Below are 16,451 nucleotides of genomic sequence, written 5' to 3' on the forward strand. Positions count from 1 at the left end.
AGTGCCTGACCTCACTAATGCTCTTATAGCTAAATGGAAGAAAGTCCCCGCAGCAATGTTCCAACATCTAGTGGAAAGCCTTCCCAGAATAGCAGCAAAGGGGGGACCAACTCCATGTTAATGCCCATGATTTTGGAATGAGATGTTCGACGAGCAGGTGTCCAAATACTTTTGGTCATGTAATGTAGGTTGTTTTGAGGTTGTCACAACAATTGTACAGAAACAAAGCAAGTTGTTATAGTAGATATGAGAGATACTGTAACAAGCTTTTCCAGACCTCTATCGCCCTCGACTTGGCTTGACTTAATTCAGCCCCATGCAGTGATTTGACTGAACCACAAACTCATCTCTCTCCGGGAGCCATAATTTGCATGAACAGGTGCAGGCTGACATCCTGCTATCCTGGTTCCATGGCAGGGTTTTGCATAGCAACCAAGCCGCCTGGACACTGTTAAATCGACAAGACTAATGTGTTGTGGCTCTACTTAAAGCACACACACATAAAAACAGACACCCAGGCACATGCACACACACACATGCATGTGCCTAGCCACACACTGAGGGTAAGAAAGGGAGACAGTCAGGGGAGACTCCAAGTGCTGCCGGCGGTGGACCTTTTCTCTTATCATTTGCTCGCCAATGCCTCAAAGCCGCAGGTGATATTGGTGTTGCATATATTGAAATGTTTTGTTTTTCTAGGAACTCACCGTGAGACACACACTAATTCACAAGGTGCATGTCGTTGCATAGTGTGGGGGAATACTTTTCTGGATGGTAAAAATGTTCTGTGTTAACTTAATTGACTAAAAAACAGATATAAAAAACATGTATGTAGAAAATATAAATAGCCATCTTTGAAAACGAACAATCACCAAAATAAAAACTGCGCAGTCTGGTAGAATTTAAAATTCTAAACATTTCATGGCATGGGCTCCCATTGATTTTGTTATAATGCTTGAGTCACTCAGATAGCATGCCAAACCATGGCAAAATGTGTAGAATTGCAGGAAATTAGTAGAGCTGGGAGTTGCCAGGGACCTTACAATAATATCATGATAATTAGTTGCCGATACGATATGTATTGCGATTGTTACGATTCTATATGTATTGCGATTCGATACCGCGATTTTATTGCGATTTGATGATTCAAACATATTGCTCACTACATGTCTGCTGCAAAGAGACAAGAAAGAGCATGAGAAAATTTGTTTAGATCATTCAGGGAAATAAAAGTGCTGAAAACATGTTGGCTCACTATTTATGTAAAAAGAAGATGGAGAACAAGCTATAGGATGAAAAATAACAGTTTTGGCACAGGTACAGCAGGCTAGCGCTAGAACATTTACAAATCAATACTTCGAGTCAAATATCAATATAATATTGAACAAAAACAAAATTGCTATTTGTAACTGTATTGATTTTGCCCTTTTTGTTTTTGGTCTTTGTCCTAGTCACAAACCTCTGTTGGAAACAGACAGGTCGCGCGTCCGCCAAAAGGCCATTCTTTGCCTATCTTCCTTTCCAGATTTTCCTACTCAAGCGCGACGGATTCACACACAGCATCAAAAAAGATTGATCAAAGCGGCATGAAGGTGGGATCTGCATGGAATAGCAATGGAGAGTGGGCATTCAGATCCTGATTCCACTTTGTTCAGTGTATGTCTACCAGTAGACTGTTCCGAGTTTGAGAATGCGCAGATTGAGAATGGGGCCAGGCTAAATGTACAGGATGCGCTGTTCCAAGTTGTCAAATGAGGGTTCTTACGGTCATGAACATTTTATACTGTGTTTTCCTTTTTAAATATATGTGGATTGGGTTAGTTATTTATCATATATATTTATCATATTAAGTTATTTATCATATCAGCCATGATCAGAATTAGGCCTACCCTTCAGCGTGTCTTTCTGTATGTGCTGTGCATCATCTGTGTGTGAGAGGGAGCCCATCTAGCACATATTATTGTAAAGTGGTTGTTCCACTGGATATCTTAAGGTGAATGCACCAATTTGTAAGTCGCTCTGGATAAGAGCGTCTGCTAAATGACTTAAATGTAAAAAAATGTAAAATAACATTCTGAGAACCATATGTTTCTTAGAGCTTGGTGAGAGCGTGGTTGTCCTATGGTTAGTTTGCATCCAACCTTCCCACAAAGTCCTAGGAATGGTGCAGATGAGTTGCTTGGCATTGGGACTTTCTCAGCACATTTAAGGAACTTGACAAAATAATGTTCTTTCTTGGTATTTCATTACTTTAACAGAACGTTTCCTAAAAGTTCAAACATGGTTACATTTAATTACATTTTTGGTAATGTTCTAGGAATGTTCTCCAACTGGTTTGGCATTGGGAATGTTCTCAAATAGTTCAGAGAACGTTAAGAAACAATGTTCTCCTCTGGGAATTTCAATACATCAGCATAACGTTTCCACATGGTACTATTTAAAGTAATGTTCTCAGAATGTTCAGAGAACGTTAAGAAACAATGTCCTTCTGTGGGAATTTCAGTACTTCAGTATAACGTTTTCTGCAGGTTTCCGCATGGTTCTATTTGAAGTCATGTTCTCAGAATATAAAGAACATTTTCCATAAAAACCACAAGAAAACGTTAGTAACGTTGAAAGAACGTTCTAATAATGTTATTGAAAAACATATACATTCCGTTCTCAGCATCAGCAAAACTCTCACTATCCACTATCTTGTTAAGTGTGTTCAGGTGTGTTGGCCACGTCCACTAATTGGCCTCACATTATATTAATGAGTGCTTGTTTCCTTTGAAATGGGGTCTGTTAGAATAGAAACAATTCAATTTAGCCCTATCCATATAGGCCAATTCCTATAAAGTTAATAGATCACAGCTTTGTCTCTTTTTCTCCTCGAGGTCTCTTTGTAGCTAGCATCCGGAACCGGCTAGCTACAGATACTTGGCTAGCTTAGCTGCAAGGTTTCGCTAACAGGCTAGTTTACTATCCTACCCTAGGTATTCTACCTGCAAGGGAAGAATTTCTAGTCTTTCTCTCGGTAGAGAGATACGCTTTGTCCGTCGCTATCTTCCTCCTGCTAACTAGCTAGTTCAGTAGCCCACTTGGCGAACGATAGCTACGTTCACTTGGTTAAGAGGTTAGCTTTTCCCAGCTAACATCATGCTAACTAGCCTAGCTGGCAGCCAACACACTGCTAGTTAGCTGTGGTTTTTATTTTGTTCTGGGATTAGCTTTCCCATCGGTGCCATGGAAGAAGCTAACCCTGCCTCAGGGGACCCGAGCACCATGCTAGTTTGACAGCATTGAGATTGCGCCCAACGGATTCCCCTGGAGGGAGAGGGGGCATCTCACCTAGGGTACGCCCCAGCGGCAGAGAAGTGCAGTGAACAGTTACACTCCATGTTCTACGCTGGTACCTTCTCGGGTGGAGTGCCTCCCCATGGGTTGCTCGCTGAGAGAGTAGAAAACTAGCATGCATCCACAGTCAAGCCTGGGACCCTATCCACTGTTACCAAGTTCTACAGACTGCAGTTCGCTATGAGACCTCTTGCCTTCAATGGCATTCTGGAATCAGATGCGACCGTGACTTGGCACGCATACTAAAGCAGGAAATCTCCTCTCTTCTATTCAAATGGAATATCAGAGTGATAGCAGAGGAAGAGAGACATTGAGGCTTCTACTCCTGGTACATTCTGGTGACCAAAACGAGGGGCTCCCTTCCCGGGAGCGAGCGGGGTGAGATGTTACCTCCTTGGTAACCCACCTTTCCGGGCTCGTGTTTCCAAATCAATCAGATAAAAAGCTGTTTTATACTGACACAGAGAATATAGAATCTGAGTATCACCCAACGCTGTCGGGAGGCCGCATCGCCTCATTCCGACAGTGCCTATCCCTATTAAACAGGAGGCACTCGGCCATGTTCCGAATACGCCTCCGGTTACTGGAGTTAATGGACTCCACTATCTCAGTGGTCCCACATGGCCTACTGAGGATGAGAAGTTTCCAACGCTGGGTTTTATCCCTACGTCTGTGCACCCGACATCAGAGTGCCTCACATCTTTCTGGAAATGGAGGGGCCCCTCGATCTTCACATTCGGCACCACTCTAGGAGTGGTGTCAGCGGGGAAGGTGATGACGACAGACGCGTCACTCATGGGTTGGGGGCGAAGTTTACGAGGGTCAGGCAGTTAACTGAGTGTGGACCACACAACTCTGTCTTGCCCATATCAATTACCTCAAACTTCTGACAGTGTTCCTCTTTTGAAACACTTTCTACCCTTCCTCCGGTATTGTCACGTCCTTGTCAGGACAGACAATATGACAGTGTCGGCCTACATCAACAACCAGGGCGGCACACGTTCCTTGAAATGGCCCACAGCCATATGGCATAGCCAGATCAGGGCCCAACATAAGGAAAACTCAAAGTATGCTATTCTGTCCTTTTGAAATAGACTACATTTTCTTCATATCATGTTTCTTTATTGTGATGGTGTAAGCTATATTACATGGATTTATTTGACTTTTCTTAAATGTAGATGTTCCAAATGCCTGCATCAGTGGCTTGTAAGCTATGTGTGGAAGCCAGGAGATGCTAAACGTGTTTATGTTCATTCATGGTCAATTACTGTGAGACCTGAAGTTATTTGCTTGACAATCACAGGCTGACAAAATGTCATGACTACCACAGCCATAGTTGGTACACCCTTGGCAAAAGGCGCACCGCTCTATGCTTTTCCCCCTATGCGCCTCACACTCCCCACTATAGCCATAAAGAGACAACGAGGCTCGTCCCTCATCCTGGAAGCACCCACATGTCCGGGAAAGCTTTGGTTAAGGTTAAAGTTGGACACGACTAGTCTGCCTCTCAGAGCCATTGAGACATTCCAGAGACCCTTCTACTCGCTCACTTTACGGAAATAAGTGGTGCATCTTTGAGAAGTGGTGTGACCAAAAACAAAGAATTCCTTACCCATGTCTTGTGTCAGAGGTTTTATGCTTCATGCAAGGCCTTCTAGACAGCGGGACGGCTTTCTCCACTGTTAAGTTCTACTTAACCGCTTTTTCAGTTTGTCATATAGGCCTTAATAACAGCGCAGTGGGCAAGTACCTGCTCTAATGCCATTTCAAGAAGGGGCGCACCGCTTATGTCTGTATCCAAGCCTGTAGCCCCACCTTGGGATCTTTCTACTGTGCTTGAGGCTTTGTCTCAGCAGCCTTTTGAAATGCTGGAGAATGTAAGGATGAAATATCTCTCTCTCAAGACCTCTTTATTGGTAGCCCTTACTTCCTCAAAGCGAGTGAGTGAACGACATTCACTGTCAGTTCACCATTCCTGCCTACTGTTTGTCCCGGGTTTTACCAAGGTAACCTTATTGCCTAACCCCACCTTTATGACAAAGGTCAGCGACAGTTACAATTGTCTCACCTTGAAGCTTATGGCTTTCCACCTACCGCCTTTCTCTTCTGCAGAGGAAGAGCGTCTCCACCGTTTGTGTCCAGTGCGTGCTTTACACATGTATTTGGATAGAAAGAGAGCTTTACGCAAGAGCGACCAGCTCTTTGTGTCTTGAACACCCCCCTGCAGGGGGAGGACTTTCTCTCGTCAATGGTTGTCACATTGGATAGTGGATGCTATTATACTAGCTTATAATAGCAAGGGTTCACAGCCTCTGGAGGGCCTGAGGGCTCATTCCACCAGAGGTACAGTATGGCTACCTCTTGGGCTCTGTTCAAAGGCTTCTCCTTGCAGGAGATCTGTAATGCGGCACGTTGGGCATCCCCTCATGAGGTTCTACCGACTGGAAGTCACTGCACCTTCTCTGGTGCATACTGTTCTCAGTATCGGGGTCTCTGAGGGGTAGTCTGGAAACTAGTGTTCGGAGAGCGTGCCTACGTTATGTGAGTTTCATACATCTCATATGTGAGTCGTCTAAACAAATAATTGAAAGAGAACTCAGTTATTCTAGATTTCTGCAAACAGGCACGTTCCCACATGAGTCGACTCACTCATAATATTAGAGAACGGGGTTATGTAAATAACCTTGAGATGTTTTGTTTGTCACTGGTATCGTATATCTGTATATATCATTCATGCATCATTCTCCCCATCCTTAACATCATTGTATACACAGAGTGCACCACCTCCTAGGGATCCCAATATGAACCCAATCTTATATTACACACTCATCATAGTGGAATGGAAGTATTTATGTATAAATAGCAGTTCTTTGTATAGACCAAACTCTTGTAAACACCCCACTATTGTTTCAGTTCCATTTCCTTAAGGCATCAACACTCAATACAACTCTTTCTGAATTAGTTAGTACTGTTGACATTAAAGCTAAGAGCTTACAGGGCTGGGAGGCACACACACAATCACAGACACACACACACACACACACACACACACACACAGACACAGACTGTCCTAACGTTTTCTCATTTTGTTCTACTAAAAACAATATTCTCAGGTCAGAGTCTGACTCCCAGACTTGCAGCCAATTCCCTTCTGGTCATGTCTCAATTCTGACTTCCCTTGTTTCAGAACGCACATCAGAAACAGAAGTTGTTGGAAATGAATATACAATATTATGAGACATGTTATAAGAAAAGGTCACATAATTAAATTGTTTTTTCCCCCGCTGAGCTGCGAAGAGAAAAGGATGGGGAAAGAGAGAGAGAGAGATTCTCTCTTGAGGCTAAGCTGGATGTTAGTACATCCATACAGTGCTGAGTGGTGCAATGTTCATTTCCTTCTCAGATGAGGATAAACGCTCTCAGATGACGTCTGAGGAATTTCCTGCCGAACCGAGGTTTGAAGCAACGGCAGCACTGCATTCTGTTGTATCAAATGGAGAACATGTGGGAACATCACAGTCAAGTTGAGTTATATCAGACAAAAACCTTTAACTCCTAGTAAAGATTTAGGCCACCATTCATTGTAGGGATAAGGAATTATAATAACATGTTTTGATCATTTCATAAATTAACCTTGTTAATTTAGACATCAAAGTCTTAGCTCAGGGGTGGGCAATAATTTTGGTTTTGGGGCCACACTGGGATTTCAAAATGCAGTGGAGGGCTGCACTTATTTATTTTTATCAAACTTGTAGACCAGCTGATCTGACGCTGTTATGGTGTCAAGCCGTCTGGATACAAGACAGCGGAAATGGCATAGGAAATCATAATTATTTGTGTTGACTACTCCCACCCCAATGAAGTAACACCCTATCACCGAAATTTAAATGAGGAAAAAGGAAGAATATTACATATGGCAACCGAAATAAAATGATTTGACTCAAAATGTAGCCTATGCCAATTAAACTTATTTAGTTAACACGTTTAATTGTAGACAATTCAGACAATTATGGCTACATCGAGGCTAATCTGCGAAAATAAATGTATAGAAGACCAACTTTTAATGAATTACCACATTGTAAATTAAAGTGATATGGATTGCAGCAACATGTGTGACAGACAATTTAAATATCATTATCAAACCAAGCCCTTTGTATTTGTTTCTTTGGATAACGATTTCCAAATAATAAATTCATCTCCACACCACATTTCCTTCCAATTCAGATATTGTTTCTTCAATAAAGTACAATATGCCGCAGTAGGCCTAATGGCCTAATTACTGTAGTCCTGTACGAAAAAATAAAGGTTTACTATTGAGTGTTGTACCCGCAAAACACTGACAGCTTCATTAAATAGTACCCGCAAAACACCAGTCTCAACGTCAACAGTGGAGAGGCGACTCTGGGATGCTGGCTTTCAAGGCAGAGTTCTTCTGTCCAGTGTCTGTGTTCTTTTGCCCATCTTAATCTTTTATTTTTATTAGCCAGTCTGAGATATGGATTTTTCTTTGCAACTGTGCCTAGAAGGCCAGCATCCCGGAGTCACCTCTTCACTGTTGACGTTGAGACTGGTGTTTTGTGGGTACTATTTAATGAAGCTGCCAGTGTTTTGCGGGCACTATCTTCAGTGTTTTGCGGGTACTATTTAATGAAGCTGCCAGTTGGCGTCTGTTTCTGAAACTAGACACTCTAATGTACTTGTCCTCTTGCTCAGTTGTGCACCGGGGCCTCCCACTCCTCTTTCTATTCTGGTTTGAGACAGTTTGCTCTGTTCTGTGAAGGGAGTAATACACAGCATTATACGAGATCTTCAGTTTCTTGGCAATTTCTCGCATGGAATAGCCTTCATTTCTCAGAACAAGAACACTGATGCGTTTCAGAAGAAAGTTCTTTGTTTCTGGCCATTTTGAGCCTGTAATCGAACCCACAAATGCTGATGCTCCAGATACTCAACTAGTCTAAAGAAGGCCAGTTTTATTGCTTAATCAGAATAACAGTTTTCAGCTGTGCTAACATAATTGCAAATGATTTTCTAATGATCAAAAACATGGACATTTCTAAGTGACCCAAAACTTTTGAACGGTGATGTATGTTTGTTAGTTTTTTCAAGTGATTAAAATGATTTGTTAAAAACACAATGATATATTATTTGTGCAACTTTAAATAACTTCATTAATATTATTAGAATACAATATAATTTGATTCAAAATACAATGCAATCACGATTTAGTTTCAAATGTCAAATGGAATATTTCCTTTTGCCCTCTTGATAAGAAATGACCATATTCGATTCAGACAAGTAAAATCATTAATGGATAACATTAATTGGAAACATGGTGTAGCAAAAAGTATTCATACACCATAGATTTGCATAGGGTAGGCTACATTGCCATAGTAGATTTGCTGTGGTAAAACGAGGGCATTAAATACTTTATTTTAGTTGTGCGGAATGATTGTCAAATAGATAAATCATCCTTAGTCAAGTAGTATTGCCAGATCAAATTGTTCCAATGATTATACCCACCAGAGGGCTTTTTATGTGCTAATTTTGGTTGCAATGAGGACTAAGAGATAAACCCGAACCACGTTGGGGAGCAGTAAACCGGTGGCCAATGCTGCTTGCAATTGAGATCAGCTGCGTTGGGGAATTTATCATGTATTGATGGTTTGACAAGAGATCATCTGCCAATAATCTACAGGCCAATCTTCGTTGCAATAGGCCCATGGAAACATTTTATTTGTTGTTGTTGTTTCAGCGCTGAGAGGCCTGGACACCAGACCTATGGATGAGGATGAGAAGGAAGATGAGGACACTAGTACAGTAAAGCCTGAGCTTAACGGCGTAACGGAGAAGTCTAACGGGAGCGATAACGGACGTTCCTCTCAAATCCTCTATGTGATAACGTCCAGTCCCGGTAAACCGGACCACAACATGCCAGGTCAGTGGGCCGGACCCAACGGGACCAACGGACACACCTCTAGTATGTAGATACCAATATTGTTGTTTTCTATCTATCAGTTACCAACATCATATCTTTCTACTTCTCTGGGTTTCTAATAGAGCTTTCTACTATGACTCACCTCTATTGATTCCGACGTTGCAACGTCCTACCTCTCCATCTCTCAGTTACTACATGTTTCTTTTTTTGTACCTTTGGTACTGTTTTTTTTTACCGTTCTGGGGTTTCTCTCATGTGTAACCGACAGCGTACCTTTCTGGGCTTTCTCATATGTGTAACCAACATTGTACTTTTCTGGGGTTTCTCTCATGTGTAATCAACATCGTACCTTTCTCGGGGTTTTCTTATGTGTAACCGACAGCGTTCCTGTCTGCCTCTGTGGTCTCACGCTGGTTTTGATTGGTCAAAAACTGTATGTTTTACAAAAAAGGTGTGAGACCTGTTTTGTTATAGGAATATATACTGAACAAAAATATAAACGCAACATGCAACAACTTCTAAGATTTTACTGAGTTACAGTTCATATTAGGATATCAGTCAATTAAAATACATTCATTCATTAGGCCATAATCTATGGATTTCACATGACTGGGCAAGGGCGCAGCCATTGGTGGGCCTAGGAGGACATTTGGCCCACACATTTGGGAGCCAGGCCCACAAAATAGCTTTATTACAGACAGAAATACTCCTCAGCACCCTCTCAGACGATACTGCAGGTGAAGAAGCCAGATGTGGAGGTCCCGGTCTGACGTGGTCTGCAGTTGTGAGGCCGGTTGGACGTACTGCCAAATTCTCTAAACCGAATTTGGAGGTGGCTTATGGCAGAGGAATGAACATTAAAAACAGCTTTGTTGGACATTCCTGCAGTCAGCATGCCAATTGCACGCTCCCTCAAAACTTGAGACATCTGTGGTATCGTGTTGTGTGACAAAACTTTACATTTTAGAGTGGCCTTTTATTGTCCCCAGCACAAGGTGCACCTGTGTAATGATCATGCCGTTTAATCAGATTCTTGATATGCCACACCTATCAGGTGAATGGATTATCTTGGCCAAGGAGAAATGCTCACTAACATGAATGTAAACAAATTTGTTTAAGCTTTTTGTGCATATGGAACATTTCCGGGATCTTTTATTTTCAGCTCATGAAACATGGGACCAACACTTTAAATGTTGCGTTCATTTTTTTATTCAGTATATATTAAAATAAAAAGCATGAGCTGGCGCACACCCAGAGAAAATTCTTTAGTGTCGAGGTGCTGACTAACGGTGAATAAACTGTAAGCTATGAAAACAAAGAGAGTCGCACACTCCATATGTATAACCTCCCAGTAATTTATTGGGCATTAAGGTTGAACCAAAAGATTACATGTAACAAAAACATTTAATGAAATAGTAAATATTTTAATATATAGGTGAAATTAAATTAAACAATGTATGTTGAGGCTAATGTTATGCTAATGATAAGAATGGCATAATATATTCAATATGCTGTGTGCAATTGTCTTTTAACAGTTTCCCTAAATTCATTCTGATCAAGATAAGCAATTACGAAACACCCCTCACTATTTTCATTGGTTGCACTAATTGCACTGTTTGTCCCAGTAAATTACTGGGAGGTTATACTTTGATTTTATAGCTTGCTGTTTAGTAACAGATGTGCACCGATAACGCAGGTACTAATATTTTACCATCTGAATCGGTTGTGATAAAGGCCTTTAGGCTAATGTGTGCCGGTAGATCAAACCTTACACTTACTCTTTCCTGACATAGACTGACCAGGTGAATCCAGGTGAAAGCTATGGTCCCTTATTGATGTCACCTGTTAAATCCACTTCAATCAGTGTAGATGAAGGGGAGTAGACAGTTTAAACAAAGACTTTTATGCCTTGAGACAATTGAGACATGGATTGGGTATGTGTTCCATTCAGATGGTGAATGGGCAAGACAAAATATTGAAGTGCCTTTGAAAGGGGGAGGGTAGTAGGTGCCAGGCGCACTGGTTTGTGTCAAGAACTGCAACGCTGCTGGGTTTTTTACTCTCAACAGTTTCCCGTGTGCATCAAGAATGGTCAACCACCCAAAGGACATCCAGCCAATTTGACACAACTGTATGAAGCATTGGAGTCAACATGGACCAGCCTCCCTGTGGAGCGCTTTCGACACCTTGTAGAGTTCATACCCCGACGAATTGATGCTGTTCTGAGGCCAAAAGGGGGTGCAACTCAATATTAGGAAGGTGTTCTTAATGTTTTGTGCACTCAGTACTGTACAAATATGGTGTAGATGTGCCAGACTGTTTTTAGTTTATAGATCCCTTTTATCTCTTTCTGGTCAGGTTTCTCCATGCCTCTCTGAGAGTCTACTCAAGTGCATAGGGTGCTTCTTAACTGGTATGTTTTCATCTAAACTGTCTGATTTCAATTGTGTTTCTGTGTTGACAGTGTGGACCATCTACGCCCTAGCTGCTCTCCTGACTCTGACAGTCATAGCCATGGTGGCTAAACTACTCCTGCATATTACAGTAAAGTAAGTATTACATTTTACGTTGTTTGATGTAAATTATGGACAATAAAGTTTTATTGTACTAATGCCTCAAAAGTGTAACCGAAGTGTAGTTTATTGCATCTAATGTATTTTTAACGCTGTGAGAGCCCCAGCCAGTGGAATATGTAACCTAATGTTACTGTTCTCTCTTGCCATATCTATTTCTCTCTCTTCTCCCCCAACCTCATCCCTCGTCTCTTTCCAGATCTCCCAACATCCCGACCAGCAGTGGTTCAGAGAGCTGCAGTGGGCAGAGTGCTGCGTCCGAGCCCTGGATCATCTTCTACCGGCCCTCCACTATCTCCCTCTTCAAGAAGAAGCTAAAGAACCACCACGGAGACCTCAGCCCTCTGGTGGGCAACTAGCGAACTGCAGTCTGGTCTACTAACATCATCACCATCATGTACCAGGGCCTACTGTACCAGAGCTAGCCACAGAGCTAGCCCCTCTACCAATGAGACTCTATGGGGTACTGAGCTACAAAGCTAACATAATCACTAATGACTGATTCACTGACTCACTGAGTGACTACTACCAAAAGGCCCAAGAGCCAAATCCCTAAAAGGGATCCAGACAGGGCTGTCTGTGTCTGCTGTGTACAAGGCAGGAGAGGAGGGCAGCTATACAGTGTGAGGTGGATGTTTTACTGTAGGGAACTCATCTTCTATGGGTTCTACTTCCATCGTCCATGGATGTCTGAGAGCATTGGAGTCCTCCTCTAGAGACAAGGGTTGGCTGGGGCCAAAGCAAGCAGTTTCCATTGGACTCCTCCAGAATGCAGGCCTTCCATTGTAACTGTGTGCCGGTGGGGCACAAAATGTCTGACAATCTCTCAAAATTCGCTAACCTGCGAACAACTGAGGGAGCCATGCATATTCCCTATCAGTGACTGTCATATGTGTCTCACAGAACAAGGGGTTGGATCACAAGGGGTCAGAGTAAGGCCTAGATTCAATCAGATCAAGCGTTAAACAGCGATATCTGATGTTTTGGCGGTGTCAGAGGTGTAACTGTGTCGGAGCAGTCAAATCGGTTAGCAGGTGCTCTTGATCATTGTCACAAAGCCACACCCGCAGCTCGCATTAGAAGTTCAGAATGAGAAAGTGTGGGCTATCTAGAAATAATGACACTCAAATTAAAAATCATTAGACGACGAAAGCGTAATCGAGGTATAGATTACAACTCACATTCCAGTGTTCGAACTTGTTAAGAGGGCTGCATGGGATTTCTCTGAATGAGACTCCGTGCAGCCAATGGTAACGTCCGCTTTAGGTATAATGCCAGGAGCCACTTGTGGATTTGAACGTTCTAAAGCAGTTCCACCACCGACACTGCTATCTCTTCCACACTGCCTCTGGAGGAAACTGTATCAAGAGTCTCTCCCATGGCTGCTGGTGGATGAGGGATGTAGTTTCATTAAACAACTGCCATTCAAAAGAGTGTTTAAAATGCTCAGAGGTTCTCTCTCATCCGCTCCGCTGCGGTTCTTATCTTTCTGGTTTAACTATGTTTAAGTGCCTTAAGGATCTTAAACAAGCCTGCTTGGCTTCTTTCCCTCTCCCCTCCTCCCCCCTCTTCTCACTGTCTTTGAGTCTATTGCTTGTGATCCCCACCCTATGACAGACTGTCGATGGGAATTACTGTAGCGTGGGCGAGACTTGGAAAAAAGGTTTGCTTCATTTTTTGTATCTTTTTCTTTCTATGTGCTCTTATGCGTAGTCTTCTTGGACATTACTGAACATATTGTTATCGTTATGTTGCCATTTGATTACAAGGAGGGGGTAAATTGTGTTGTATATTGCGTAATTCAATGTGGGGAATGATGATGATGACATATGTCCTGCTCTTTCATTTTGTGTCTCGGCAAAGCAATGGCAAAATCCTTCAAAGTCGTTTTTTAACTGCCACTTAGCTCGGAGGTTGGAGCACTTTTTTCCCCCGTCTTCAGCAGCAGATTCATTCCCACATTCAGAGGGCTCACTAGACCCAAACATCCTCTCTCAACTTGCAGCTAAAGCACAAATAATATGGAATGAATGAATGAAAGCACTCGTGATAGTCCACTGTGCAAGGCAAACAGACTGTTGCAGTCCGGCGTGTTTCTGTGAGCATTGAGGACACGTGAAAGTTAACAATGCATTAATGTGCCCCTTGAATATAGCAGGTTGGAATTCCATAAAGAGAGGTTGAACCATAGATGAAATATATGTTAATATATATTACATTATACTGTATATGTATAATAATGTTAGAATTCTATTTCTATAACTTTGTTTTTCCCAACAGTCTCAAACACAGTGAAAGCTGATTAATCTGGTCCAATGCACTTAAATTTGCCGCTACTTGTATGGTGACAGATAAATAGTACTTAAATCCAGTTTGGCTCTTATTTGCTCTCAAAACCAAAACCGTTTGAAACTGATGATAGGAGATTTGCAAAGTGCAAACTTGACATTGAGAGCACTTGTAACAAAAGGGTTAAAGTTGATATGCAAAATTGTATGGATAGATTACATTTTAGGTAGTGTAACTTGGTCAAAAAATACTTTCATTTCACCTCATTTTAACATTCTGTCATAAACAGCACATGTTCAACTACATAAAACAACACGTTTTCGCATCCCAAGGGGTATTTATTTACTATTGTAAGTGCCAATAAAGTGCCATTAAAGTACCAGAGTTGTATATACTCTAGATGACGACAAGGGGGCGCTGTTTTGAAGCCACCGCACCTCTATTTTGGCACTCCCCACTTTTGTAAAAAAATATATATTTTGGAAGCTATGGAAATGCATTTATTAACATCTACATTCGTTTTTGTCACATTTATTCTATTACAGACACCTTAATGCATACTTTTACATAAAATTATGTTTGCTAAACATACAAATTCTAAATGAATAAATAAATAAAAACATTTTGCTTAAAGTATAATTTTTTAGAAAGCATTAATGTTACTGTCCCCACTACAACAACACAAATACTTAAATACATGAAATTGTATCTTTGAAACATTTAAATGAAATACTTTAGAATTCCATTCATTTCTATGGAGGACTGCCTTTCTGAGGAGTGCCAATATGGCCGACTGGTGGCTTCAAAGCCTTTCATTTTTCCAATACATAACATCAGCAATCCAGAGTTTATATACTTCATTTACTGTAACAGGGTTGAAGTTTTCATCTTAAATCAGCCATGCTTTTGATGGCCTGTGACAGGGGGAATGGAAGCTTGTTGTGTGCAACAGGCCAAAAAGAGTTGACCCAGTTCACCTGCCTTTACACTATGATTTCACTATTACATGTTCAATGTTTCTTTTGAAAAAATTATTTAAATAGGAATAGTTTCACTAAATTAAAACAAGATTTCAGTTCACGTAACAGGGTTGACCTTAAACTGAGGGGTAGACGTATATTAATCACTAATCACATTAAATAAATAATAATCTTCAGAAATAACTCTGTCAAAGTAAGAACATAATTAGGGCTTTACAATGATGGTGAAAACGTAATGACATTTTGTGGTTAAGTGGGTTCAAATCTTCCTACAAGTCAAAACAACATGACAAGAGACATGTAAAAGTGAAGATTTTTTTTCAAGCGCAGATTTTTTCATTCATTTCAACAAAAATCTGATTTATTGAATTGTCCATGTGGTCTATATTAAAGGGCACTTCATTTAATATAACAGGCTTTTAAAATGCAATATTGGTGTGCAATTTCTACTTAAAACATCAAAGGGACCAGTGGATGTGTCCCAAATGGCACCCTATTCCCAACTATATATAGTGCACTACTTTTGACCAGAGTCACATTGGAATAAGGTTTAGGATTTATCATAGGTGCGACTTAATGAAAGGGCCTCAAACTTTTCTTCTTCTCTACTCTGATGTTTGTCTGCTGGGTGACCTAATGTTGTATTTTGGCTGTCTGCTCATCTGTTACTCATGTTAATTATCGCAGTACAAGTTATGTTCAGTGCAGTTTGTGCTTAGAGAAAGGGAGACTGTGTGTGTGTGTGTGTGTGTGTGTGTGTGTGTGTGTGTGTGTGTGTGTGTGTGTGTGTGTGTGTGTGTGTGTGTGTGTGTGTGTGTGTGTGTGTGTGTGTGTGTGTGTGTGTGTGTGTGTGTGTGTGTGTGTGTGTGTGTGTGTACGTTTTACTATTTTTGTGAGTACCAGAAGTCCTCACAAGAATAGTAAAACAAAAATTCAGAGAAGTCCTCAATTGTAAAAAGGCTATTTTTGGTTTAGGGTTAGGGTTAGAATTACGGGTTTGGGTTAGGAATTAGGTTTAGGGTTATGGGTTAAGGTTAGGGATTAGGGAAAATAGGATTTTGTAATGGGAATCAATTGTTGGTCTCCAAAAAGTCCTCACAAGTATAGTAAGACATAGAGTGAGCTCCAAAACCTTTGGGACAGTGACACATTGTTTGTTGTTTTGGCTCTGTACTCCAGCACTTTGGATTTGAAATGAGGTTGCAGACTGAAAAGTGCAGACTGTCATCTTTAATTTGAGGGTATTTTCATGAATCATTTAGAAATTACAGCACTTTTTTTTACATAGTCCCCCTGTTTTAAGGGACAAAAAGTATTGGGACAAATTCACTTATG

General features: G+C 41.2%; 1 protein-coding gene across 2 annotated transcripts in view; it reads left to right on the forward strand.

Annotated features, from left to right (window-relative positions):
* The window catches only part of kremen1 (kringle containing transmembrane protein 1), a 105,831-nt gene extending 89,757 nt beyond the window's left edge, over nt 1-16,074 (forward strand). The window contains exons 8-10 of one of the 2 annotated variants that reach the window (XM_029716293.1): nt 9,092-9,274; nt 11,739-11,823; nt 12,047-16,074. In XM_029716293.1, the coding sequence (XP_029572153.1) occupies nt 9,092-9,274; nt 11,739-11,823; nt 12,047-12,206 (428 nt within the window). In that variant the 3' untranslated portion in view covers nt 12,207-16,074. Of the gene's footprint in view, nt 1-9,091; nt 9,317-11,738; nt 11,824-12,046 lie in introns of both variants that reach the window. The other variant, XM_029716292.1, reaches the window with a different exon arrangement.
* Nucleotides 16,075-16,451: the final 377 nt, after the last annotated feature.

Source organism: Salmo trutta, chromosome 27, assembly GCF_901001165.1.
Source record: "Salmo trutta chromosome 27, fSalTru1.1, whole genome shotgun sequence".
NCBI lineage: Eukaryota > Metazoa > Chordata > Actinopteri > Salmoniformes > Salmonidae > Salmo > Salmo trutta.